This window comes from Lepidochelys olivacea, assembly GCF_965140295.1.
Source record: "Lepidochelys olivacea isolate rLepOli2 genome assembly, chromosome: 22".
Lineage (NCBI taxonomy): Eukaryota > Metazoa > Chordata > Testudines > Cheloniidae > Lepidochelys > Lepidochelys olivacea.
Window position 1 is genome coordinate 17,790,314 of NC_140432.1, and position 24,734 is coordinate 17,815,047.

General features: G+C 42.4%; 1 protein-coding gene across 2 annotated transcripts in view; it reads left to right on the forward strand.

Moving 5' to 3' along the window:
• Window positions 1-22,667, forward strand: part of TTC12 (tetratricopeptide repeat domain 12) — a 37,100-nt gene extending 14,433 nt beyond the window's left edge. For both annotated transcript variants that reach the window (XM_084611762.1, XM_084611761.1), the window contains exons 9-22: window positions 672-732; window positions 1,997-2,185; window positions 3,887-3,956; window positions 5,261-5,349; window positions 6,961-7,129; window positions 9,878-9,970; window positions 10,491-10,554; window positions 11,682-11,816; window positions 11,986-12,090; window positions 12,961-13,029; window positions 13,999-14,100; window positions 15,672-15,771; window positions 18,975-19,200; window positions 22,497-22,667. In XM_084611762.1, the coding sequence (XP_084467888.1) occupies window positions 672-732; window positions 1,997-2,185; window positions 3,887-3,956; window positions 5,261-5,349; window positions 6,961-7,129; window positions 9,878-9,970; window positions 10,491-10,554; window positions 11,682-11,816; window positions 11,986-12,090; window positions 12,961-13,029; window positions 13,999-14,100; window positions 15,672-15,771; window positions 18,975-19,200; window positions 22,497-22,572 (1,548 nt within the window). In that variant the 3' untranslated portion in view covers window positions 22,573-22,667. The remainder of the gene's footprint in view (window positions 1-671; window positions 733-1,996; window positions 2,186-3,886; window positions 3,957-5,260; window positions 5,350-6,960; window positions 7,130-9,877; window positions 9,971-10,490; window positions 10,555-11,681; window positions 11,817-11,985; window positions 12,091-12,960; window positions 13,030-13,998; window positions 14,101-15,671; window positions 15,772-18,974; window positions 19,201-22,496) is intronic.
• The last annotated feature ends 2,067 nt before the right edge of the window (window positions 22,668-24,734 follow it).

The following is a 24,734-nucleotide window of genomic DNA, read 5'->3' on the forward strand; positions in this document are numbered from 1 at the left end:
AGAACTTTTCTAATCATTTTTTAAAATGAAATTACTAAATTGGTTATACTTTGAGGCTAGACCTGGGAGAGAAATAATCTAAGATGTACAGTTCTCATGACATTTGGTGCTGTATTTTGTAGCTGCATTTCTTTTGCTATTAACTTGTTGGCTGGTATTTGTTCATTTCTCGCAGAGAATGATCTGCTCATTCTGTTTTTCCCAACGATGGATTTTTAGATTTATATTTTGACTATCTTGTTAATTTTAAAATGACATACTGACTGAAGATTGCCTGGTGTTTTCAACCATGAAAGTTTAACCATCCTTGCTGCAGATTGATTCTATTGTATATTATAAAGCTATTTTTTTCTGGGCTGTAAAAAAATAGCATCCCCCAACTTCATAGATTTGAAGAGTCCAGAAGAAGGGGGGTCTGAATTCATGTTTTGCTCCTTGTTGAGTTCAGAGTCATGACTTGGATTAGAGATGTTAAATAAAAAAAATGCAGGGAGTGAAGAACAAAGACTAAAGCTCTATATTCCCAATCCAAAGTCCACTGACATCCATGGGAGTTAGTCCATTGATTTCAAAAGGTCTTAGGTCAGACCCAGTCAAGTTAGATATCTTTTGCATAATCTTTTCCGTTTTGTTTTCAACTAACCATATAGCCTTGGGTTTCTTTTATTAAGGCCAGGAAGTCCTATCAGAAGATCTTAGAAATTGATCCTCAGAAGGAAAGTCTATTTAAAGGTAGGTTTCGGAGTAGTAGCCATGTTAGTCTGTATTCGCAAAAAGAAAAGGAGTACTTGTGGCACCTTAGAGACTAACCAATTTATTTGACCATAAGCATCCAATGAAGTGAGCTGTAGCTCACGAAAGCTTATGGTCAAATAAATTGGTTAGTCTCTAAGGTGCCACAAGTACCCCTTTTATTTTTATTTAAAGGCAAGAAGTCTAACATCAGGGTCCTTCTGGTACCTTTATCCTGTCATCAAAATTGAACTTAGAATACATAAGGCTGGTTTATAATTTAAGTCTCTCTGTGGACTCTTTCCATCCAGTTTCTGTATCCAGCTGTTTCTTCTTCCAGTTAACTTCTCTTCTCTAACCTTTCCCGTGGTTGGCCACAGCTAAGAGTCATTCTACTTTTACTGGCCTATGTGCAGAATGTAGAATGTTGCGCCAAATCACTGAGCCACTTCTTCCCTCTTTGCCTCGCAATCTTTCTGTACAGTTGACATGATTGATAAATGATATAGTCAGTTGCTTGACTGTTCTTTGGTTTGTTATGAAATATAGTCAAGAGACCAAATAACCAATATCAGTCAGGTTTATTGCTAAAAGCCAGTAATAATATAGCACAGGACAAAAGGTTCAATACAATGCTAGTTTCCAGGAAGCTGTCTTGTGCTATGTTGTTACCTTCACCTTACACAGAAGTGCTTCCCAAGTTATGCATTTTAGCTAGGAGTATTTACTGGATGATTTTACAAGTTACCGAAACTCTTCACTAAAGTCCAACCCATTCATTTGTGCCAGTTTCTTAATTTGTTGTTTTGTACCTTCCTTATCTTTGTTTTCGATACTGGCATTCCAGGGACCGGCCTGTGAAGATACCTTCCCAGCTTGTTGCGGGGCAGAACATTTTGCCTTTGACAAGCTTCTTATTTTCTCATGCCAAAGCTGACTTCAACTTTGAAAAGTGTTGCAGGATTCTTAGCATAAATGAACAGGATTATAGAAAGACATAGGCCAGTTTAAGATATGTAACTGCTAGAAATATATACAATATAACATTATACTGATATTGTATGCTTAATGCATATTAATATATGTGGTGTCAATAATACATATTGCCAATGTGATTATATATGTTTTTCCCAAGATATATTGGTCAACATCAGGATATCAAATGGCATTTCATTTCTTTCCTCACTGTCCTTAATGTGTATCAAGAATTTGTGGCCTCTTTACTGAATTTCATTTTTAGTTTCTCTTTCTTTTGGTGTTGAAGACTGCATGAATGAAGTAGACTTACAGGAAAAAAAAGCAAAAGAGGAAGAGAGAGCTCTGGAGGAATTTCAGTCTGGAAAGTATACTGCTGTGTCTGTGAAAGAGCTGCTCCAGAAACTCAATAGACCTGACCAGAATATCCTTTATTATGCAGGCGGGATTAGAGTTTTGACTGAATCAATAAAAGATTGTAAGTATTTTATGCAAATCTGTCTGTCTAATGTGCTAATTTGGGGCATGATTCAAATAGAGGGCAGTCTTTAATGAGAGTTGGATCAGGCCTATAAAAACTCTACCTCTGTTTTTAAAAAAATGTACATTATGGGCTTGATATTTCAAAAGTTTTGGGCCAGTAAATGCATGTATGAAACAGTCGCACATTTTTGGGCCTAAAATCTGAGCACAATTGTGTGCAAATTGGGCATGCTGTGCAGAATAACATGAAGAGCTTACTTTGTCAATATTGAAAGGCAGCTCTCTTTCCCCCTAAATGGGAGATCTGCTCTTAACTCTCAAGACCGTTGAGGAGATATGTGCCACATCAAAGGAGAAGATACCCCATAGTTTGGGAAATCAGGATAAATGTTCAGTAACAAACCCAGATGGCAAACTTCTCCCATGAATGTATGGTAAACTGTAACCACGTGAATCCAGTCAGTATCCAGTACTCTAGCTTTCTTTTGAAACTGGCCACTATTGTTCATTTCATTGGGATAGTGAATTAATCCTTGTTAACATAATGTAAATGATCAGATAAATCACCAACATTTTGCCTTTTGAAGAGAACATTGAATTTGAAAAGGTTTTAAATGGGCTCCAAATAGAATGTTAGACCCAAAGCCACTCAGACTTTGGACAAATGCGTATCAGATGTGAACATCACAGTTTAGACTCATCTCTACTGAAATCCTGACAAGTTCTGAGTTCAAGTTTTAACCATGCATGTGTTGATAATGTTGCTAAATCTACAGCAAAGAGTTAAGGTGGTTGAGTATCACCAGTTGTTGTAAAACTCTGGTCTAACAAGATAAGTAAAGGGAGAGCTGATTTTTTATGATTTAATTTTAAAGCATACTGTAAATTTTAGGCCAATTCCCAATGGAGCTACCCAACTTGCACCAGATGAGGATCTGGCCCTTTAAATGTACATTCTTCTAACTGTGTAGCATCCAGTATGTGAGATGTCCTCTCTCTCAGACCTCTATTCTGCTTTAATAAGGGCCTGGACTCAGTGAGATGGTTGGGTTCTTCCTATTTTATCACCTCCAGTCCCATGTGGACTCTGGTGTTGATTTGGATCCTTTAACAGCTGTTTGTTTAAAAATGTTTACAGTTCACAGATGAAATGAATTGATTTGCAAAGCCTGACTGGTTTTTAAATCTTCCTGACTCCTTGCAAAGCACTTTAAATTAAGTCAGTTTTCAGAGTAACAGCCGTGTTAGTCTGTATTCGCAAAAAGAAAAGGAGTACTTGTGGCACCTTAGAGACTAGCCAATTTATTTGAGCATGAGCTTTCGTGAGCTACAGCTCACTTCATCGGATGCATCCGATGAAGTGAGCTGTAGCTCACGAAAGCTCATGCTCAAATAAATTGGCTAGTCTCTAAGGTGCCACAAGTACTCCTTTTTTTTAAATTAAGTCAGTCACTCTGTACAATTACAGACATGAATCAGAGTGTATATACTTTAACTTCAGTGCTGTTTCTGCTCCAAATACTCTTTAGAGGATTTTCCCTTTTTGCGATATAAATATGTATAATTTGTTCCCCAAAGTGGTTGATTGGAACCTTGTCACTTAACACTCTGTTTCCAGAGAACAGGAGTGTGCCTTCATGATATATCAGGCAGATGGATTGCTGGGCTTATGTGGTTATCTCTGAATTTGTTTCAGGCACTGAACAAACTTTATTTAGAACAAACAATGGATTCAGTATCATCAGTGACAATAAGGTCATAAGACGGTAAGGGATCTCGTAAGGAGAACAGTGCGGTATTACAACATGAGGAAATGAAAAGATATTTTTAAGAAACACAATCGCCTCTCATGAAATTCAGATGAAATGATCAAAAGATAATGTGACAGCCTTTTCATGTCTCACTATATTGACTTCTATTTGACCTTCAGACAAATAATGCACTTTTGGATATAACGGACAAAACACCTGCTGTGCTTCAGATTTAGTCTCCTGGGTACGCCTGTAGGGTTAGTCCTTTTCATTTCTCTGTGTAGCTGCGAAGATGAGAGTAGGGTTGTAAAACTTAACATAAAAGAATTGCAAATGCAGAAACTCAGTTACTTAATGGACTGAGGGCAAGGTCCGTAGCTGGGGTAAATGGATGGAGCTGTGCTGATGCCAAATGCTGACTTATACCCTCTGGAGATGTGGCTCCGTAGTGCTGTAATGTGAGCTGTACAACCATTTCTGGGCGCCCGTTTCAGCCCTATAATCGAGGGAGAGGCTCATCCTCCAAGATTTATATTTTCTGCTGCTTATCAGTTGTATATTCTTGGCTGCCTGTTGTATTTTACTTTACTAGTCAAGCAAAGGAGCTAGTGACCTTATTTGACTTTAAGTCCCTTTGCTATTCAGTCTGCCTCATGGATGAGAGGATAGATGCTCTGCATGAGATCAAAGACACTTGCTTAGTGCTGAAATCTGGTTTTTGAAATTCTTTTGGGAAAGAGATGACGGACTCATTGGCGATATATTTGGAAAGGTTCGGTTAGGTATTGGCTGCAAAATGTTATGCAGACCAGAAATTTTTGCTGGTTTGAGACTGGTCTAGCACAGAGATTTGAGGTGGTCCCAAGAAGTTGAAATGGATGGGAGTGGCGCATTAGGATTCCAAATAAGGCTACATGATGGTGATCCCTTCAGAGTCTATCAGAATCACTCTCTGTCAGCCACTGGTGGTTGCTTGAGATATGAAGCAATCTGCCCCCATACCCACATAAGTATGTGGCTTCTTGGTGATCCCAGCTGTCACTGATCCATAGAGTGCAGGGATGAGCTCAGAACTCTGTCTCAGCAGGGGTCCATGAAGCAGCCAGTTTATACAGGCAATATATCAAAGCCAGTGGCAAAGGAATCTGACTGGGAAATGGAACCAGTGTTCCTAAACATGTTTATTAAAATAGCCAGATTTGGAGCTTGAGAACTTAAAGAAAAAATCCTGGGGCAGATCCTCAGGTAGAGAAACCCCATGGGCTTCTCTAACTCCACATTTTCCTCTGCTGTTTTGTAGATAAATATTTTCATTTCAGGGGCCTCTCTGTAGCAAAGAAAAACACCGCTGAAGTGGAATTGTCAATTTCTCTTCTCATCCTCTGGCAAGCAGTCTGTGCTGGGAATGGTAAGGCTGTGTAATCAGCATTAATCATTGTTAATGTACTGCTAATATGGCACTGAGGACATCTGAAATTATTGTTTTCAATTAATATCACTCCCCAGAGAACTTGGGTCTAGACCTTGTAGCACACCACAGATTTACAGGTCAGATGCAACTGCTGCAGGCATAGAGCTAGCAGAAAATACAATTATGGCAGTGGATCCCCTAGGCAATGAAATTATTATCCATTTTAATGGATGGCTTAAAGCTATTGCAGAGGCTGAAGTGAGCTGCTGTTCTGGGGTCATCAGTTGGTCTTGGGTTCATGTCTTCCATCATTAGTACCTATTTGTCAGGAGCAAATTCTTCCCTGTTTGCTGGAATTTCTAGCTCTAGTTAGCTAATGTCGGGAGTGGTGTGCAGCAACAAAGGCTTGCAACCAGCCCCTTCTGGGGCTGCGCACACGTGCACCTCAACAAACAAAGCCAGTGCAGAACAGCAAGGAGAAGTCATTTGCTGTTTATCTTCTTGAGTATTCTGTTGTCTGGAGTAAATGTGAGCCTTAGTGATGTTTTGCAGTGTGTTTTTGATCTGTTCCGGCCTAACTTTTAAAACAGAGGGCCAGATACCTAGCTGGTGTAAATCAACATAGCTCTGTTGACTTTGTAGCTACTTAAATTAAAATTGTGGCTCATTGTGTCTGACTGTGGATGATTTTGGCTTGCATTCTGCCCATTCTTCTAATTTTGAAGCTTTCATTCCATTTTATTATATGGTATGAAGGGCCCATTGAGACAGACAGACAGTTTGGCACTTTCTTATCTGTTCTTGTAAAATGGGAAGCCAGAGGACATCTAATAGTGCAAGCAAAATTTTGTTCTCTTGCCCTGGAAGTTCCATGCAGATACCAAGAGTGGTAGCAAAATATTGGTGGTGAGACTCCATGTATAATTTCTCTGTGGAATAGTATTAAACTCATGGGAAGATCCATATTTTTTTTGTTTATGCTCTTTTTGGAAACTGAGGTCCTTTTTCTTAAACCAGTTACAGCAATGCATGGCTGAATGCCATAAATAGGTGCCACTGTAGCATGATAAAGCACACCTTGTTAAGGCCCAGAAAATCTGTTTTCACCTGCACAGCATACTGGGTGTGTAATGGGACCCTCAATCTTGTAATTCTAGAGGGGTTGTAGGTAGGCAGAAAGGGAATAGCAAGGTAAGGGATGGTATACCAAATGGCACAGAAGGAAAATATTGAACATTTTGAAGACTTGGGGCCAAAATGCACATTTATTTACACCCCACGTGACCCAGCTAATATCCAAGAGGTTGAACTGGTGCAAATGACAGCAGATTTTGAATATTGCGTGAATATGCTAAGGGACCAGCTGCTTTGTCCTTTTTGGAGAGTCTGAGTAATGGATGGAGGAGGGCAGTACTCTAGCCTTGTCTTTTCCTGATATGATATTATGTGACATGAACACTCCTGTATGCCAGTCATGTAGAGTAAGGGCCCTAAGTGGATGAAATAAAGATAATAATACATTTGAATGATTTTCTACAGGTTCTGATTTAATTGCTGTAGAGGGATTTTATGGCACATGATGTACGACGCAGACCTTTTCTTTTTCAGAGGAGAATCAGCGATTGTTGTTAACTCACCCTGATGTGAATGTGCAGCTCCCCGTGCTGCTATCATCTGACGTGCCTGATATCCAGAAGCAGAGCTTGGCATTGCTGTCTCTGTACTCTCAGACTGAGAATGGAAGAAGTCTGCTGATCAGGCACCAGAACCTAACCAAGTACTGTATTCTGCTAGAATCCATAAACAGTTGTACACTTGCAGTCCACAGCTAAAGGATAACATACAACAAGGAACTCATGCTTAGCCTTGTCACTCAGGAAGTTGAAATTTATGGCCCAAATCAACTAGATTAGAATTATTGGATTCCTGGACAAAATTTCCAACACCATTATCTCCAGGTCATCCAAAGCCATAGGGGGAGCACTTCAGTATCCACATCTTATCTAAGAGAAAATAAAGTCCAGCCCAGGGGTTGGCAACCTTTGGCATGCAGCCCATCAGGGTAACCCACTGGCGGGCCGCAAGATGTTTTGTTTACGACCATCCGCAGGCACAGCCCCCTACAGCGTCCAGTGGCTGCAGTTCGCTGTTCTCGGCCAGTGGGAGCTGCGGGAAGCAACGCCAGTGGATTACCCTGATGGGCTGCAAGTAGAAGGTTGCCGACCCCTGGTCCAGGCAAAAAAGGTGTCCAGAAGCTAAATTCTCCCTTGGGTGGACCTTCTGTGGCTCCCTCCAGTGGCAGAGCTAATGGGAGAGTGACTCTTCCCACCTGGCAGACTTTGTGGCATCTTTTCAAGTCAACAGGTATAATTAAAGTGGCACCACTGATTACCATCACGTGCCCCGCGGTTCCACCACTGCTCAAAACCTGGCTCTGCTACTGGCTCCCATGGTCATATTTGATACTAACTGGGCAGAGTGCCACATATGCATTGAAGGCTGCAGTGATGTTGGAGAGAATTTTGGCCTGAAAACAGGGAATGTCTTCTATAGCTCTGGCTCGTGACTTCAACAGCACAGAACATCTCATGAATTTGAACCTAGCCCAGGTGAACAGTGGCTGAAAGTCAGTTCCCTCTGATGGCGATTTCGTGACCTCTGTCAAATGAATATGGTAATCTCATCCCACTTCCTGTGTTCTTGTTCAGGAGACAAAAATCACCAACACAGGTGGCAATAATTGGCACAATTGTTGTCTGCCTCAGCATTGAAGGCCGGAGACTGACTAGGCCAGGGATACTTAACTCCACTCTTCCTTAAAGGTATCCCCAGATCAGGGGTGAGGCACAGTAACAGGGAAGCTTGGACTTCAGCTGTCTACCCATCTTAGGTACTTATGTGGCCTCCATTTCCACCTCACAATCTTTAATGCGTTTATACTCACTGTACCCCTGTGAGGCAATTGCCTCTGTTACAGATGAGGAACTGAGGCACAGAGGGACCAAGTGACTTATCTGAGGTCACTCAGGAAGTCTGTGGCTGAGCAGGCGATTTAAACCCAAGTCTCTTGCGTTCCAGTGCCCACTGGCTAGTGACCTAACCACAGGGTATTAGAGCGCTTCAGGCACCTTTCACCAGTACTAAGTTCACAAACTAACAACAAAAAAATTCTTGAATTCCCCCAAGTCATGCCTGATTTCTTCAGCTTGTCACCAGAACTATCCCTGGACAGTTTCTGAAGTGGCAGGCCCAGCTGAGCAAACGCACTAAAACAAAGAGAGCAGCAATGTGAGAGGAATACCATGCAACATGCTTCAACTTAGGATAGTTAGCAATGTGGGGAAAGACATCCTAACTTTCTGCAGCACATGGCAGATTTCACAACCAAGCATGTTTTCACAGTTGAATAGAAAAGGGCTTGTTACTGGAAAAGTTTAGATAACCTCAGGGCACCTCTCAAGTAACCTTTCCTTAGGTGATAATCAAATATGTGCACTTCTCTCTCTTCATCAAGAGTTTATTGGGTTATCTTTGAATGTGTTGAGTTTCAAGCTGAGTCTCTCATTGTCCAGTAACTGAAATTTATGATTTTTTCAGAGGATTGCAATGACTCACTGAACGGAGAAAGAAACCACAGTCAATTATCTCTGTTACTGTACCATTGCCTACTGCTACAATTAAACAGAGAATAAATTTTAATGGACTGGTTTAAATGAAATAGTTGGAAATAATTGATGAGCAGAAAAGATTAAACAGATGTACATACACTTTAGTAAAGTATGTACAACATTAATCCAGAGACATTTTTAATCAAAAGGAAGGTTAAAGAGATGAGCCATGTCTGAAGGAAAGTTTGGATGCATTTATTAATAATAATGTCAATTAATTTTTTCATGGTGTAAAATATCATGACAGCTCCTTGTGTCTACTTGTGAAGAAAGAGTCTGTGCGTGATTGTCAAAAAAGAGTCAGGTGTTCAAAATGCACACGTTCAGCTGATTCTCCTAGGTGTTGTGTATCCACAATTGCAACAGAAGTCACTGAGAGCTGCAGGTGCATGGTCACGGCTCACTTGTATGTTTAAACCAGTGTAAGTGGTGGATTCTCTGTAACTTGAAGTCTTTAAATCATGATTTGAGGACTTCAGTAACTCAGCCAGAGGTTAGGGGTCTGTTACAGGAGCGAATGGGTGAGGTTCTGTGTCCTGCATTGTGCAGGAGGTCGGACTAGACAATCATGATGGTCCTTCTGACTTTAAGGTCTATGAGTCTAAGTGACTAAGCTTTAATCTCTCTCAAAGTCAAAGGATTTAGGCTCCTAAATCAGTTAAGTGCTTTTGAAAACTTTACACCAGATTCTCAGCTGTGTAAATCAGCTTGGCTTCCTGATTAAAACCAACTGAGGATTTGGCCCTAAATCTCTATGGGACGTAGGCTCCTAAATCAGTTAGGTGCTCTTGTAAATGTTACCCCTGGTGCATATTTGTATAATCTATCTGACATGAGCATTATTAACTTTCTTACAGGTGGCTGCAGATGCTGATTGCATTCGTCAGTGTTATGGATGACAGAGCTAGCTCTGCCATGAGCCTGCTATCTAACCTAATCAAGGAGGAAAAGTAACTTGTACTACTGAAACCATTCACTTTTTTAGAATTGTGAGGTCATTTGATTAGCCTCAGAATATACAACGCTAAGTCAGAAAAAAACAACCTGCGGAGCTGCATATAGAATACTCTTTTCATGTGTCTGATAGGGCAAAGAACCATTTCATGCTTGTGCTATTAAATACAAGGCCTTGGCAAAAATGGAAGGATTTTTTCATCTTGCACTTTTTACAAGAGAGTAACCTGAGGTTTTCCACTCTCACCAGTGTCACTCCATTGGATTTGCACAAGTGTGGCTGAGGGCACTCCTTAACTCTTACATAGTAAAGAAGTTCTTATGCAAAATTAAAACCGGATATTGGGAAAACCAAGGATGTATGGTTTTGTGTAAAATTGCATTTATATTGTTATTTTGAATCCTCTCCAGTTGGGATAAGATTAGAGCCAGCCTTTTGGTTGCTACAAGGTGCATTTTTCTGTGCTAATTTTGTCTAGATCCACAACTGGCTGATGAATATTGCTTTGCCAACAGGTTCAAAATCCAGTGTCGTATCAAACTTTCCACAAGTGTTTTGCCTCTGTTCGCACAGTTGTTGGTAAGAAAGAGCCTAGTTTTTCCATATTTTGCATGAAAAGTGCTGTTTGCATAATTTCTGCTCTATCAGTTCCTTTTAGCCTTGGGGCTGATTGTTCACATCTGGAATTCACATGATTCTTCAGTCCTAGGAATGTAAGAATTGCCATGCTGAATCATCTCAGGATCCTTCCAGTCCAGTAGCTGCAAGAAATCCCACAACTGCTTGCTACAGGGCATCCTACCCCTAGGGAGAGTTTCCTCCCCAATATTTAGAAGTTGGCTTATGCTCTGAAGTAAGAAAGCAACTTTACAAAACTCCTGAGATGAAATCCTGGCTCTAACAAAGCCAGTAGCAAAACTTCCATTGACTTCAATGGGGCCAAGATTTCACCCTGTGTGAGGGTTTTTTCCCCCCCCAATCCTTTTTGTGACTTTGGATACACTTGTCACTAACTAGTTCACCCTGTCCCAGATTCAAATGTCTCATTGACTGATTTTTATTCTACATGTTTCCTATTTAGGGAGATATGGATCTGAAGACAACTTTAGGTCACAAATTAAATGGGTTTAGTGGTTTGATCCTTTCTTTAGCCATAGTTTATTCACATTTCAAATGCATAGTCCTTTAATAGGCCTCTGGAATAGCAGGAGGTGGTTCAGGTTAGGCATGGGTTGCATTAGACAAAAATGGATATAATGAGAAGGAATAATTCTCTCTCTACTGTTTGAAATGAGTGACAAGAAAATGGAACAATAGCTGGGATTCACCTGTTTTTGTTTTCCCTTTGAAAATATGTTAAAATTGTTAACTGTCACTACCCTTGGGTCTGTCACGCTGTTTGGACACGATCTGGTGGGGGAGGGAGTTTTATCATTTTGAGGTCAAGAGGCAGAGAGACAATTGCTAGTTCCCCACTGGTGTAAATTTTCAAAACGATATGCAGGGATTTAGCTCTGTGGCTTCAGTCAAGGTAATTTGCCAAGTATGATGCACCTCTGTGATTTATATGAGAGGAGTAATTACAGAGTTCCTGTTTCCACAGCTAAAGCAGCAGGAATAACAATGACAAAGGAGTATTCTGCACTTTATTATTGTTTTATCACTGTTGTCCTGAATATTCTTTCTCTCTACTCTTGTTTTTAAAGAAAACCGTCAACCAGGTGAACCAGCCAGCCCTTGCCCAGTGCATTGACACAATGGGGGACCTGTGTGCTGATGCAGTCATCCGACTGCAGATGGCTGAAAACCAGGAATGCTGGCAGGCCTGTTTAAAGCTTGTGGTAATTAACTTAATGAATACTACTAGTTCAACAGTGTTTCCTGCAGAGATCTCATAGCGTCTGACAATTATTGATCGGTAGGCAGATGTGAGGTGGGCTGAGGACATCCATGATTTTGAACCTGTTCATTTTGAATCAGATGCTGAATAGTCTCTTCTTCTCTGTGTAGGATGAGTGTTGCTTCACTGGCAACTCAGCAGGATACCAAGAGTGTTTGTTCGCAGTGCTGGGCCTGATGATGAACTTATCCCTAGAATCAAATTTGGTCATTCAGGTATGGCATGCAAAGTTTACTGATGTTCTGAAGAAGCTTCCTGATTGCTTTTACCACTTACCTGAAGCCTCAAAGCTGCAGGAACAGTTCCAGCCCCTTTCTCTCTCATTATTGTATTTGGACCTTATCCAATGCCCACTGAAGTTAATGGGAGTCTTTGCAATCTCAAAGCATTTAAATGGACTAGGAGGCTGGAAGGAGAACTACTGTGGTCATTCTACTGGTGGATATTGAGAATCTCTCAGTCTGCGTTGGGAAGGAAAGTTTAATTACACTGTTACGGATCAGGAACATCTGTTTCAAATGGCTGTTGCACAGCAGACATGGGAGTGAACTTCGGGGCTCAAGAGCTAGCATCCGGGCAGTTAACATTCTGTTCTACCAAGGCTCTTCACCCTGTCCCCTTTTTCCCTCTGTAAAATGATTAAAGTGAGGAGAACTCTGGGATCCTTTTTGGTTACGTTCTTTTTTAACATAAACATTTAATGTTTCCTTAATATTTTGTGGCAGAAAGTACAGTGTAAAGTTCCTCTCTACAGCCTGACCAGTGGAAATCTGAATGATGCACATTCATTCCTCTCCACCAAGGAAAGGTTGTATTCTATTTCATGATCTCAACTACATTGCCTGAGTGCAAGTTTGGGGCCTGATCCAAAGCTCAGTGAAGCCAAAACTACCCATGCCCTAAGGATTGAAGGGGAGATTTTTCAACTGCACAAATGGCAATTAGGCACCTTACTGTCAATTGTGGCTGTGGAAATCTCCCTTGAAAGCTTCCTAGCCATGTGATTGCCTTCTTAATGCCATTTCTAATTAAAGCTTGATTGTGACCCTTTAGACCTGAATTTCTAATACTGCTTATTGTTTCAGGAGCATGCTGTGGATGTTAGCAGGAGATGTTTGTCTCTGCTTGGTAGTAAAGATGGAAGGATTGTGACGGTAAGTGGATACCTATGAGCTAAGGGAAGATTGTGTAACCAACCCTGCACTAAATTCGCAGCTTCAGGCCCTGAATTTACAACTGAATTCTTTAGGTCAAGCTGTTGCACCCATGTGGATTTAGCTCTGTGGCCCCAGTCAAGGTAATCTGCACTATCAGGATCAAGGTCATAATGATCCTAAAGCCAAGATTTTTTTTTTTTGAATGTGTTATTGATGTAGAACCCAAATTCAACTTAGTTCTCTGCCTTGCTCTGTTTTGGACTTTTATTTTGATGTAAGAGGCTCTCTGTGTTCTGTGACTGGAACATCTTGTCAGGGAAGTTTTTTTACAATGTATTATCACCAGGATGGTTTTAGTTATTAAAATTCTTCCAGAGATAGGCAAAGAAATGAATCCAGAAGCAAAGCACCAACTGCAGACTCGGTGTCTTCTGTTTCAGCTGTTGTGCTTGAATCATTTCCAGGGTATTGTACCCCAGTCCATACATGTGTGTAACTCCCATTCATGCCAGCTCTTCCAAGGCAAGCTGGTGGCGCTTATGTGGTGTCAGCTGGGAATATCTCTCCTCTGACTGAACGAATGCAAGCCATGCTGATCTATTTTACTTACTACCACTCCAAAACAGTGGTAGCTCTACTGAGCTGCTTTTAACTCTTCCCATAGTTCAAGCTGGCGGGAGTCATGCTGAAGCTTGGAATCACCTCTCCCTAGGCTGAGCCATTAGGAGCTTTGCTGAGTTTGGGTCTAGATACTAAAATGAGCAACATGCTAAAGCTATTGTTCTGTAATAACATTTCCTTAAGGATATATATTTTTCTTGCCCCTTTAATTCCCACTTTGGCCTTACCCAGCCACCTACACAAACAAAGGACTTATTGGGACGCCTAATAAAAGAGCACAGGGCAGAAAGACGTAATCGCTTAAGAGAAAAGTCATTACCTTTTAATTTTTTTATTTTTATTAAGAGAGCCATTGGGGTTCTAAGTCACATCTTGCCAGCGAGCTCAATGGCAGTAGAAGAGGCGGTGACAGGAGGTGTGGTGAAGAGAATGCTTAGATTCTTGAAGGTAATTTCCTGAACTGATTCCACTTCATAGCACTCCCACAGAGTCAGGGTTTTCCCTGGGACTGAAGAAATCCCACCCTATTATATTTATTACGTGTTCTTCTTTTCTCTGTTTAGAGAACCTCACCTGTAAAAATGTGAAGGAGACACAGAGGAATCTTACAGGACTGACTGGAAACAGGGCATTGCTTTTATAGATATTACATCCCCTATAAATCATTTGGGTTTATGTCACTAACTGAACATTCAGAAAAGTGTCCTTATCCAATGCCCAAAAGCTTCAAAGGTGAAATAAATTAATTGAAAGTCTGTAAAGCCACAACCAGTCTCCCTTCAAATCCTTTCTTAAGACTCGTTTCTGTGGTGATGCCAGCTGAGAAGGTTTAGGTAGGGATTGTGATCACTCCTGCTGAACAGCGTGTTAAAAAGACAGTATGCACATAGCTAGTATATACAAAAGCATACACACATGCAGCCTTCTCCCTTGCCCGTGTTTCACCCGTCTGTTGTTTCTTGTCTTTAACTAAGTCCCCAATTCTGTAACTGTCCATGTGGGGCAGACACCTGTGCTCAGATGTAGCCCAACTTCAGTCAGTGGGGCTCTCAGCAAACACAGGAGTCCACTGATGCAGATCCAGTTGGATCCTAATATAGGGAGCTTGGTTCAGAGCCCATGGAAGTAAACAGGAACTTTTCCACTGAATCTTAAATGAACGGTAGAACAAGTCAGGGGGCTGTGATTTTAATATGTCTGTATAGCATCCAGGAGTTCGGAGCCCAGGCCTGGTTGGGGTTGTAGGTATTCCTGTAATACAAATAATAAGTGGCATGGAAAAGTACAACGCCAGCTTCAGCTTTTGTAACTGGCATGGTAACGGAGTTAATTACCAATTTTGAAATGAGTCCAATACCAGAGCTTTGACTTTGGTCGTACCTGTGTGTTCCGTGCAGGGAGAAGATGGCTTTTGCCACTTTGAGCGCTATCTAAGAACATAGAAGCTAATGTGGCCCATGTGTATGTGCTCAAAGCTCTTAATTTCAAATGTCACTTGCAAAACAAAAGATATCCAGTGGGCTGGTGACTCAATGGCAGATGCACTAGCTTTTCATCTCCTGAAGTGATTTAAGATTGCAGTGTTCACAGAGCAGAGAGAACAAATGAGTTTCGTACATGGAAGTATAAAGAAAGACCTTTGTGGGGTAGTAAATCTAGCCCTTTGATGGATTTATTCCCTTATCAGCTATTCATTTATGACAATGCTCTTTTTTAATTTAAATTTGCGTAGCAGATTTATTCCTGCCGGTGTATATAGTCCTGTCAAAGGTCAGATGATTATAGCAAGAGGGTTTGAGTTGCTGAAAGTCTATTTCTGTGCATAGTTATGAGCTGGTGGGTTTAAAAGAGATATCAGCATCTCCAAGAAGGATCTTGATTTGATACTTATGCCCAGGCATAAAGCATCCACAAACAACCTTCCAGTACTTGAGATGTTCTCTCTGTTCTTGCAAAAGTTGTGATGTGTGGACTGTAAATTATATATGTATTTTTTTTTAATCCTAATTAAAATCCAGGCTGGTGGACAGACCACATCCTGTTATGCTATAAAGACCCTTGCTGTCTGTACTCAAAGCAACAGCCAGGCTCGAGAGGAGGTGGTGAACTCAGATAAAAGTAAGTGACAACTTTATTAGCCCAAGATTGAATGCAGAGGTTTATCCCAGGGCTCCCATCACAGAAACACTCTTTCCTCTAAAATGGAGCTGAGCATTAATTCTGTTAAACTCCCATACGGATGCCACCATGTTTACAGAAAAATGTACCATTTCACTTCCTAGCTTAGTGCTTCATTTGCCTTCCAGCCATGTGCAAGTGGAAATGTGCACAGCAGATAATGAATGTAGAATATGGAGGCTGCACTTAGCTTAGTAAAATGGCTTGATCTGCAGATCCCCAGACTGGGAGAAATACACTGAACAACATTTAACGGGAATTAATCCAGTCAGCAGTTTACTAGAATAGGCTAAAGAAATAGGTTCAGATTTCCCAGTGCAGCAGCTGAAGAAAGATACTTAAACCATAGTTAGGCATCTGAAAAAGTGGCCTAACTTTTAGAGGTAGCATGCAGCTCCAGCTCCCTTGGACTGCAAGTTTGAAAGACTGGCCTAAGTAAAATAAGAGGGTGGAAGGAGTGTCACCACAAACGTTTCCTTCGTGTTAGTGCCTTTAAGTCTTTCTGAGTTATCAGCACTTGAGTATGTAGTTGTGATCGTGTGCCGTACCACTGTTCAGAACATTTGAAAATCTAGCTTTAGTCCATTCCACTCTGCAGGACCTTAGAATGCCTGTGTTATACCTGAACCTGGCCAGCACCTTTTGGATCACCTGGTCCAACTGCCAATGTCATTATTGGATAGCAGTAGACATCTGCCTCTACTATTTCTGAATGTTGCTATTGCTGTAGTTGAGATTCTCTTTCTGAGCAGCGAATTCCAATCTCAGATATGCCTCATTGCGCTCAGAAAGATGCATGGTGTCACATCTTTCTCTTTCCTCTTCTTGGGCCATACCACCTTATTTTGATGATCTCCGCTAATATGGATTATCCCTTTCCTTCCTGTCAGACTAATTCTTATGGCTCTGTAGGTATCTTTTTATAGTATTTTCATCCTGCTCCCTCTATCTATATAAATTAAGCTTGCCTCAGTTTTCTTTGACTACTACTACTAATAATAATAACCAGCCCGCATGTAGCCACTCTTCATTGTCAGATTTCAAAGCACTGTGCAAAGGTAGACAGGCGTTATTATCCACCACTTACAGATGGAGAAACTAAGCTGAGGGGTCGAGAGACTTGCCCAAGGTCACCCACCTAGTCAATGGGAGAGATGAAAATAGAGTCTAGATCTCCTGACTTACAGGCCATTGTCTGATCCACTGGCCCCAACAGTCTGGAAGCAAAAGACCTGCTTCTGCTGTTCTGTGTCTGGTAACTTCAGATGCAGAACTGAGTAAAACTTTGTCCCACAGGGGCTCAGTGCTTTGGAGTTTCCTCTAGGAACTCCAGAGACCTTAATCCTAATTGCATGACTAACCAACTCTTTGTTAAGGACAGACTGAGTGCAGATCATGTTGATAAAAGTAAAAGATCATTTAATTCCAAACTCTATGCTTCTCTTTCCCTTTTGTTCGGCTGGGTAATGAGATACAGTGTGGTGCCCTATTAATGTGAGAAGATGAGATGACAAGGAAACAGCATAATGAAGCTGGGGTTTATTTATTTGCAAGTTCATTCTTGCAGGGGGTTCAGAGCAGATCTCTAGGTTTTTAGATCTTTATTTCTCACTAGCCAATTACAAAGAAATATTTGAGAGCTTTCTTTCCTGGTAGCATCAAGGGAAAGATTTCAAAGTCAAGAGGAACTTGAACCCTAAGGACTCTGGCCCATTAAAAGCCACTTAGAGCACCTTCTCTCCTTTTTACACCCCATGTAAGTGCTGTTAATTGATGTGGTGTGTGGAGAGATGCACATCCTTTCTTCATGTTACTAATAATGCTACAATGTGATGCTTTCCAACCAAGCTCTGGGTGTTCATCTTGTGCTAAGTCACATTATACTGTCAGCTCAGTTCAGCAGTCCAGATTTTGTTTTGCTGCCGGGAGCCCTTTTAGGTCAAGCTGTAGTTCTCTGACATTAAACTGCATTCCAATCGGGCTAGCAAGTTCAGCTTCTGAAATGGATCGTTGTTGGTGCCCCTGCTGCGGTCTGGAGCAGCCCAGCTTCTCGGGAGCTATTGTCACAGCAGAACAAAAGAGAAAGGATGATGTGATTAGGAAGAACAGAAGGGACGATGTAAGAAAAATCAGAGCAGATTTGTGTAGCCCGTGGGGGATCTTCAGCATGAGAAGGACATCATTTTTTTGTTTGTTTGTGTTTTTTTAAAGCAGCCTCTCTGAATGCTGTTTGGAACCTGTGGCCTTAGGAGATGCTGCTGCTGTTTGCAGGAGCTGCCAACAGCGCCGCAGCTCCGTATCAAGATGATGTGCTAGTGTATATTGGCATAGCTCCACTGAAGCTGGCAGAGCTGTGCTGATTTAGGCCACCTGAGGATCTGGCTGTCTGCATTGCGCTTTTTTGTTGGTTCTGGTTCTGGGTTTTTTTTTTTGGTGGTGGTCTTAGGGCAGTGGCTTTCCATCTTAGCACGGCTGTAGATGCATAAACTGAGCTTATGCTGCCAGAAGGGGGCTTGGACTTTGAATTTCAGATTCAGTGCAGAACTCCGTGGCCAGCAGGAGTACAGCGAAGGGAGGACGCTCAGGGGAGAGGAAAGAAGAGCTTGTTGCACAGCTGTCAGACCCCGCTCTGATCGCACTCAGAATGGTATTAATTCTCTGCATGGGAACCACACCTGGCTCTCAGCTGGAGAAGAGGAGGTTGATGCAATTCATTCCCTCCTTTTCCATTTGCCACTGAGCCATGATGGGAGACTAGATTGTTTCCTCAGGGGTTGGTGTCAGTGATGCTCAGTGAAATGAGCACAAGCGACTTGGCTGACCTACTCCCAGATACCAAGATCTTGTGCTTGGCGATCCGCTCCACAGAGCAAGCAGCCTGCAACTCCTCCCAAAACTGTGTCTTGGGTCTGGGGGGGGCAGCCCCATGTGATGGGGTGTTGCCATGCTTCATGCTCTCCTTTTCATTTGCATTTTCTTCTCTGTCCAGTTTCCAGTGCTGACTAGTTATTGCAGCCACCATGGTATCAGATGTCACTATTCCATTCTGCCATCCATTTTCAAAGAGCTATTTCTGCTGGTGTCTCTGGGGCCTGGCCCTCTGCTGGACGTACCTTCCAAGTTGTTCCTTTCTCTTTTCCCAGAGTTTGATGTGTTGCTGAAGCTCTTGGCCTCCGAGAACGAGATGGTGGTGGGGAACGCTGCTTTTTGCCTAAGCAGATGCTTCGAAGTACCTGGAGCTGCTTCATCCCTGCTGAATTCCAACATTGTGATGATCTTATTAAAACATGCAGGTGGTGAAGCCAAGAAAACCTCTGTGCAAAAGAACGCGGCAGTTGCTTTAGGAAAGCTCTGCACTGCTGAGCCAAGGTATTGTGGGGCTGATTATTATCCTTGGGCACCATCCAGCCTATGTGACATCTTCCTAAAAAAATATATATATTAAGGCACCAGGGCTTGAAAAACTAACCAGGTACCTACTAGCTAGAGAGCTAACTCTACCACCAGAGGTCTGTGGAAAAGACGGGAGACCCAGCAGCAGGGACCGAGGTAAACCAGGGACCCCAGAGCCATGCGGATACCATGTATGTTACAGATATAGTGAGAGAGCCATCAATTTCCCTCTAGCTGGGATTCCCACCAGGTTTTGTCCCTGAGTCCTGCCTGGAGGCTCCAAATTTCATTTCAGTCATGGCAAGTACATTGGCATTCTCACCATTCTGTGCGCTCAGCTGCTTGTAGGGAGGCAGGCATCTCTCTCTTTTCCTCCTAATTTCTTACTTTCTTGGAAGGAGAGATTGTCTCCTCATCTCCCTCTTTTATGGGTGTTGGGATGGGTGCTCTCTGGACATTCCCCCACCTTGTGTCTCCTTGGGCAGGTACCGTCTGCCCCTGTATCCTGACAGGGAGTAGAGAGCTCTCATGCCGTCTCCTGGCGGGAGGGACAGAGGGGGCATGCTGTCAGTTTCGTATTCTGTATGCTTGGAGCCTTATGGGCAGCTGTTAGCCGACGGCCAAGGATGTTTGGTGAGGTGCCAGCTATGCCCGTTTATACCATCCGTGACTTTAACCGCTAGGACGCACTGTCCCTTCGCGGCGGGCAGCCCGGGCTAGGCTGACGGATGCCCCAAGGTCCTAACCACCCGTGACTTTAACTACTAGAGCTCAGAGCTCCTTCGCAGCGGGCAGTCAATACTGACTGACAGGTGCCCCAATGGCAGCACTAAGAGCCTCTCCACACCCGTGACTTTAACTGCTAGAGCTCAGAGCTCCTTCGCAGCGGGCAGCCAGGATTGACTGACAGGTGCCCCAAGAGTTTGCCCCGTGGAGGCGGCACAACTCAACGCTAGGCTCTTAGTACTCTCACCTAATGGCCAGGCTTTAGAGCCAAAACGGCTGAGGTTCTTTAATTGTGTTGGCTGCTTTACAGTAAACCAGAGAAAACAAGTCAGGCTTATGCATAAATGGTTACCAAAATTTATTAAGCTAGATTCTAATCATGTGTTTACAAAATTGCTAGTGCCTACTTATTTAAATGTAGAGATGTTACACACACAAACAAGTTACAAAACTGAAGCCACAATCCCAAAGAAAGAAAACAAAATATAGAGCTCTATTTCAAAATATGTGTACACTAAAGATAGGAGATCAGGTGTGGGTGCTTCTTACCCTCCTTGCATCTCTCGATTCCAGCGGTGCCAAGCCAGGATCGGTCACTCAATTCCGCGGAAAGACGAATAAGGGACAAGGCGTAGGGACCCTCTTAGCTGCAGAAGCCTTGGGAGGCTGTCACTTATCTGACCAGCAGATAGATAGTGAAAAGCACTCAAAAATCATGGTGCTGTAGGTCCCCTACTTATACCTCTGTACTCCTTTATTCTCTTTCTCCTTTCTTATGCCAAATTGAGGCTGGTCTGTCGGGGTGACGCCAGCTTTCACAAGAGTAGTTTACACTTGCAAAGGAGAGAAACAATAAGTTTCGACTACTGGACATTTCTTTTATCAGGGTAAATATTTTCCCACCTAGGATGTTGGTGTGTGTGCATCACGCTATTTAGCTGGGGCTAAGAGCCATGTCTGTCACAGGGCCTCTGCCTGCTGTGAGCTTAATCGTATCTGTTCCCAGAGGCACATTGTAGCAGCACACCTGTGCTTTCACAGCTTCAAAGGCTGTGCTGGAATATATGTTAAGTGCCCTGTTCCTGCTTCCTCCTGTGTTTCCAGCAATGCTGGTCTGAGGGGGGGGGGGGGGGGGGGCTGGCTGTCTGGCTACAGCAGCACAGGCTCATTCCTCCGGAGCATCACCAGACACGTGTCGGCTTCCCTCGGCTGCTGCAGCAGATTCACAGGCTCTGGCCAGCAGAGCAGACCCGGAGCTTTCCATAGGGATGATTGTCTGATGGAAAACTTACTTTCCACAGAATCAAAACTTGTCTGCCAGAATATTTCAGTGTTGTTGGGAAAACTGTTCCCAGATCCCTTGCACCTCTGTAGACCCAGCTCCCTGGCTCTGGAGCAGCCCACCAGATCCCCTGCCCCAGAGCCAGGGTTTCCAGCTCCTCAGCGGCCCAGATGCCCTGGGAGCCTTGACTCCCCATTGAGTGGATTTCCAGGGCCATCTCAGAAATGTTTAGAAAAGGTCAAAACAAAATGTTTTATGAGCATGAGGGAGTGTGAAAGCATGGGGTAGAGGATCCCAGGGCTTAAAATGGGGTTGTGTGATAGTTGTCTATCTAGTGCATATAATAGTTCCAGCTAAACCCATCTAGCTGTAGTCAGTATCGCAGTGCATGATGCCCTTTGCTTTTGCTGCCTGGAGTGTCTTAGCAGGCAGAGTGTTAATTGTCCACGTTGCTGTCTGAATGGGTCTTTGCATGTTGGTGAAGCCAGAAGACACTGGATGTCTGTGTTGTTCACTGTTGGTTTGCTTGGATAGCTTTCTGGGAATCGTTTTACACGGCTCTATAATGTTGCTTCTGTTGAAAGAATGAAAGTGGAAGGAATGATATGACAAATTGTAGAGATCAGAGAAGTGACCTGAGAGCAAAACAAGAGCGTAAACGTCTGGAAAGAATGTCTACAGAGAGACGGAGAGGTCCTAGCAGACTGCACATTACCCATTAATTGCTGTACACCCTGCAGTCCAGTCATAGGAGCTGAGCATGGGCATACTAATATATATGCTGAGCTACTGAATAAAGATCAGGGTGTAAGGTTTTGGCTTCCCAGTTGATGAGTTCTTCACTTCTGCCAGTTTGAGAAAATGTTCCCAAATTGAATCTTTCAGCAGAGAAAATGTAATGCAAACCCTTGATCAGAAGCTGCTAGAGAGTAAAAGGGAGAGACCTCACTCTTACTACTTCTACTGACCTTAGATGTCTGCTGTAATAGATTAAAACCTACTATTCTGCTTGGACATTTTTATAAAGTATCTCTGTGTGTTTAATGTTCTTTTATTTTCTCCTGCTGTGTGGGGAACAGTAATATATAAGCTTTGTCTGTCTTGCTCCCCTCTTATGGAGAATCTGTTGGATAAGGTATTAACGATTTCCGACAGCTTGTGCACGGGATGTAATAGAGCAATGGAAGTTTAGATTTCTTGCATTGTCAGTCCTATGCCATCCTTGCCGACATCTGATCCTTGCTTTCTTTTGTGGTTGTTGCAGGCATATTCTTCAACTGCGGGAGCTCAATGGAATGGCAATCATTAACTCTTCTATGAAATACGTGCAAGGTCTTTGAATTCCCCAAATGTTTTTGAATATAGGTTGTTAATACTGTAGTATTCTGTTTGCTGTTGCTCATTCTTCTCTAATAAAAATTGTTCAAAGAGACTAGACAGTCGTTCAATCCTTTATCAAACTGCAACTCCCATGGCCAGGGGAATGAAAGTCAGTTCCTTGGCACCATACCACCTCTCAGACCAGATCAGACCTCTGGTCCATCTTATCCAGTTTCCAGGCTCTGACATTGGCCAGCACTGGAAGGTGTGAGAGTCCCCATAAGGGACAATTATTGAATAACCTGCCTTTGTTCCTAACCCCTGTCAGTCAGTGGTTGGCTAAGTCCTGAAGCCTGAGGGTTTATATAACTTGTTTCAAATGTATGGAACATAATGGTGGATGTTCTTGCTACATATAAATGTCATCTTTTTTTTAATTCTGCCAAACGCTGTCTCAATCAGATTGTGGCAAGGAAGTTCACCGGCTAATTATCAGCTGATATCAAAAATATCCATGTATTTCCATGTATCAGTGTTGTGCTTCCTGCCTTTCAGCTTCATCACTTCCATTTGCTCTTGTCTTCTGAGAGAATAAATAGGATCACCCAATTTACCTTCACTAATATTCATTATTTCATTTACCTCTGTCACATCCCCTCTTATTCATCTCTATAAACTCAACAGTCCCAATCCTCTGTATAATCAAACTCAGTCTGATTTAAAATATAATAATGCAAATAGCATGTGCTTCTTTTTTGTCTGTTTCCTGGAATGGTTGGCCTTGAATTAGTGGCTATTCAAAACTCTATCTGGCAAACTATCCTGTAATCAATTGTTCTAATCTCTTCAAAGCTAAATCAAACCATAACTACTATCATCTGAAGACCTGGCTGAGAGAGAAGCCAGTGCAACTAGACACTGTTCTGTAGCGGCGGCACAAACCACATAACTGAGAGGTTTGTCTAAAGAGATAGTAGGATCTGAAATTGTGTTTGGGTTCTTTATTGCTGAAGTAGATTGGCAGCTTTAAAGAATCAGAAAGGTAGGATCAAGATGAGGAAATGGGCATACCCACTAATGGTCAGTGAATTGGAAAAGACAGCTTGGCTTAGCATTCGGGATGTGGAAAATATGTCCAGTGCAGATGCCATATGGCACTGATCCCTGACTTAAGAGCAGCAATAGTAGTCGCTGTTAAGAGGCACCCCATTATATACATACACACACCTCAAAGTCTCTGGTAAGAGTCTGCAGAATCCAAACTAGGCAAGAACAGAATTTATGATGGTAAATTCAGTATCTTTGCTAGATGTTTAGCTTTCAGCTTGCAATACAGAAAATATATAATGTGTGTGTATGTATATAAAGCAGCTAGCACATAGGACAGTCTTGTTTCATTTTGAAATAGACTCTTCCCTTCTCCCTCCGTGACACTTGTAGATGGCTATTATGTATGTAATCTCTTCCCCAAAGAGTAGTGGCTGTCAAATTATATATTATTATCTTCTCTTTGGAGTAGCAGCTTAATACACTAATCTTTCTGATTTCAGGGGAAGGAAATGCTGCTGCACATGGGGTTTTTTCGTCTCTCTTTGGATATTGTACATGTAGTAATCTGAAGTGCTGGGATGGTCTCATTCTTAATCCTGCTACCCTTAAAATACAAGGATTGGCTTGCAGATAGCATGGGAAATCAACTGAACAAACACATAATGTTATTGTTCAGTGTCTGATTCACTTCTTGAAGAGCTCTTCCCTCTTTAAATTTTCCAAAGGCGTTGCCTAAAAATGAGATTGACATTGGTATGCAAAGGCAGCTGTCGGCTAGCAAGTGTGTTAAAAGCTGAGTAATGGATGCACAAAGTGAGCTTCCTAAAACCTCAGGCTAGGATTTTTTTCAAAGGAGCGCAGAAAGTTAGGTAGGTGCCCAAAAAGGAGTTACTGTTGTGGGATTCTTACAATGCTCCACAGATTATCAGAAAGAGGTGTTCTGCCCAACAGACCTGTCGCCATTTCTGCCAGCATGAAGTGAGGAGTCACAGCCCCCCCGTGGCCACTTCTGCTGATCAGCCAAGTCATGGGCATCCTCAGAGGCTCCCTGTCAGATACGCTGGCTGTGATTCTAATCTCACTCTGGTTTTACTCTGGTAGTCCTCCAGTTACTCCAGATTTATGCCAGTGC